We start from the raw sequence: 1,194 nt of genomic DNA, 5'->3' as shown, positions 1-1,194 counted from the left end.
GGGGGGGGGCGCGTTGATCCAAGAGCAATCCAATGAGCAGGAGCAGCTGACCACAGAGTGGTCCGCTCTGCAAAAGCACACATGCAGGTAACAGGGTTCCCCTCCTTTCCTTACAGATAGATGCCATTTCCCAGCACTAATTCCTGACACCCACAAAGCTCCTGTCTCAGTTCTACTCTCAAAAGGATCTCACCCAGACAACCTCACACATCAAAAACAAAGGCAAGAAGAAGAGCGGCGCGGCCCAAGGAGCAGCTCTGACCTTGCTGGGCTGCAGGCAGCAGGAGACGCAGTGCTCGTACGCACCGCAGCAGCCGTTGGACAGGCAGCCGTCACAGCAGAACTGCCTCGTGCTCGCCGCGCCGACGTCACAGCAGCCATTCACCAGCAGGTCCTTCCTTTCGCAGACGTACCCTGAAAGTGAGAGACTGAGCTGAGTCTCAGACCAGATTCCACCCCTCCACCGGGGAGGCCGCCACAGTTAGGGAACGCGCTGCACACAGGCAGCACTCTGGGGCTGGGCGGCCGACGGCACATCCCTGGACCACAGCCTGGGCCGGGGTCTGCTTCCCAGGGCTGGGGCCCACGGGGCAAGGCATAGCCAGGCTCGACACGGATCTACCTAAAGCAACCGCTGGTGTGCCATGCAGGTCTGATTCACCTGCCTGCACAGCCGCTCCTCTGCTTTCCCGTTCTCACCTATGCAGGTCAACCTTTCACATACGCCTAACAAGGGCCACCATTCCCTGCGAAACAAAACTCTGCAAATAGGAGAATTCACAGAATTTGCCCCAAATGAAAGCTTTATGAAGGAAATCCTACTCTTTACAAATATCTTTTAAATGCTTGCCATTTATTAGTAGTTTGAGGATCTTTTTAAATAGAAGTAGTCAAGCCTTTGCAAATTGATTGTGGCTGCTGTTCCTAAGTACACATGCCAGAGCCCCAAAAGCCCTCTGTAGTATGTGAGCTCTCTAATACCCCAGGAAGAAAGAACATCCAGTTCCCTCCACTCACATGAATCCATCATCTCAACACATCTCTTCCAACCCTGACATCTCATGCTCAACTTTAAGGAAAGACTCCCCTTAAAAAAACTGAATGTGGCCCTCCCTGGTGGCGCAGCGGGTTAAAGCACAGCACTGAGAATCTGAAGCCACTTCCGCATGAGTTCGATTCCCGCCTGCCGCCTGC

General features: G+C 53.9%; 1 protein-coding gene across 2 annotated transcripts in view; it reads right to left on the bottom strand.

The window, feature by feature from the left end:
- LOC101624363 (chromosome unknown open reading frame, human C12orf49) overlaps positions 1–1,194 on the bottom strand; it is a 16,739-nt gene that overhangs the window by 3,278 nt on the left and 12,267 nt on the right. For both annotated transcript variants that reach the window (XM_012730791.1, XM_004691009.2), the window contains exon 3: positions 263–414. In XM_012730791.1, coding sequence (XP_012586245.1) covers positions 263–414 — 152 coding nt within the window. The remainder of the gene's footprint in view (positions 1–262; positions 415–1,194) is intronic.

The sequence above is a fragment of the Condylura cristata genome, unplaced genomic scaffold (genome assembly GCF_000260355.1).
Source record: "Condylura cristata isolate star-nosed mole 26May11 unplaced genomic scaffold, ConCri1.0 scaffold00029, whole genome shotgun sequence".
Classification (NCBI taxonomy): domain Eukaryota; kingdom Metazoa; phylum Chordata; class Mammalia; order Eulipotyphla; family Talpidae; genus Condylura; species Condylura cristata.
The sequence above is the reverse complement of the archived record's forward strand: the minus strand, read 5'-3'. Positions and strand labels throughout refer to the sequence as shown.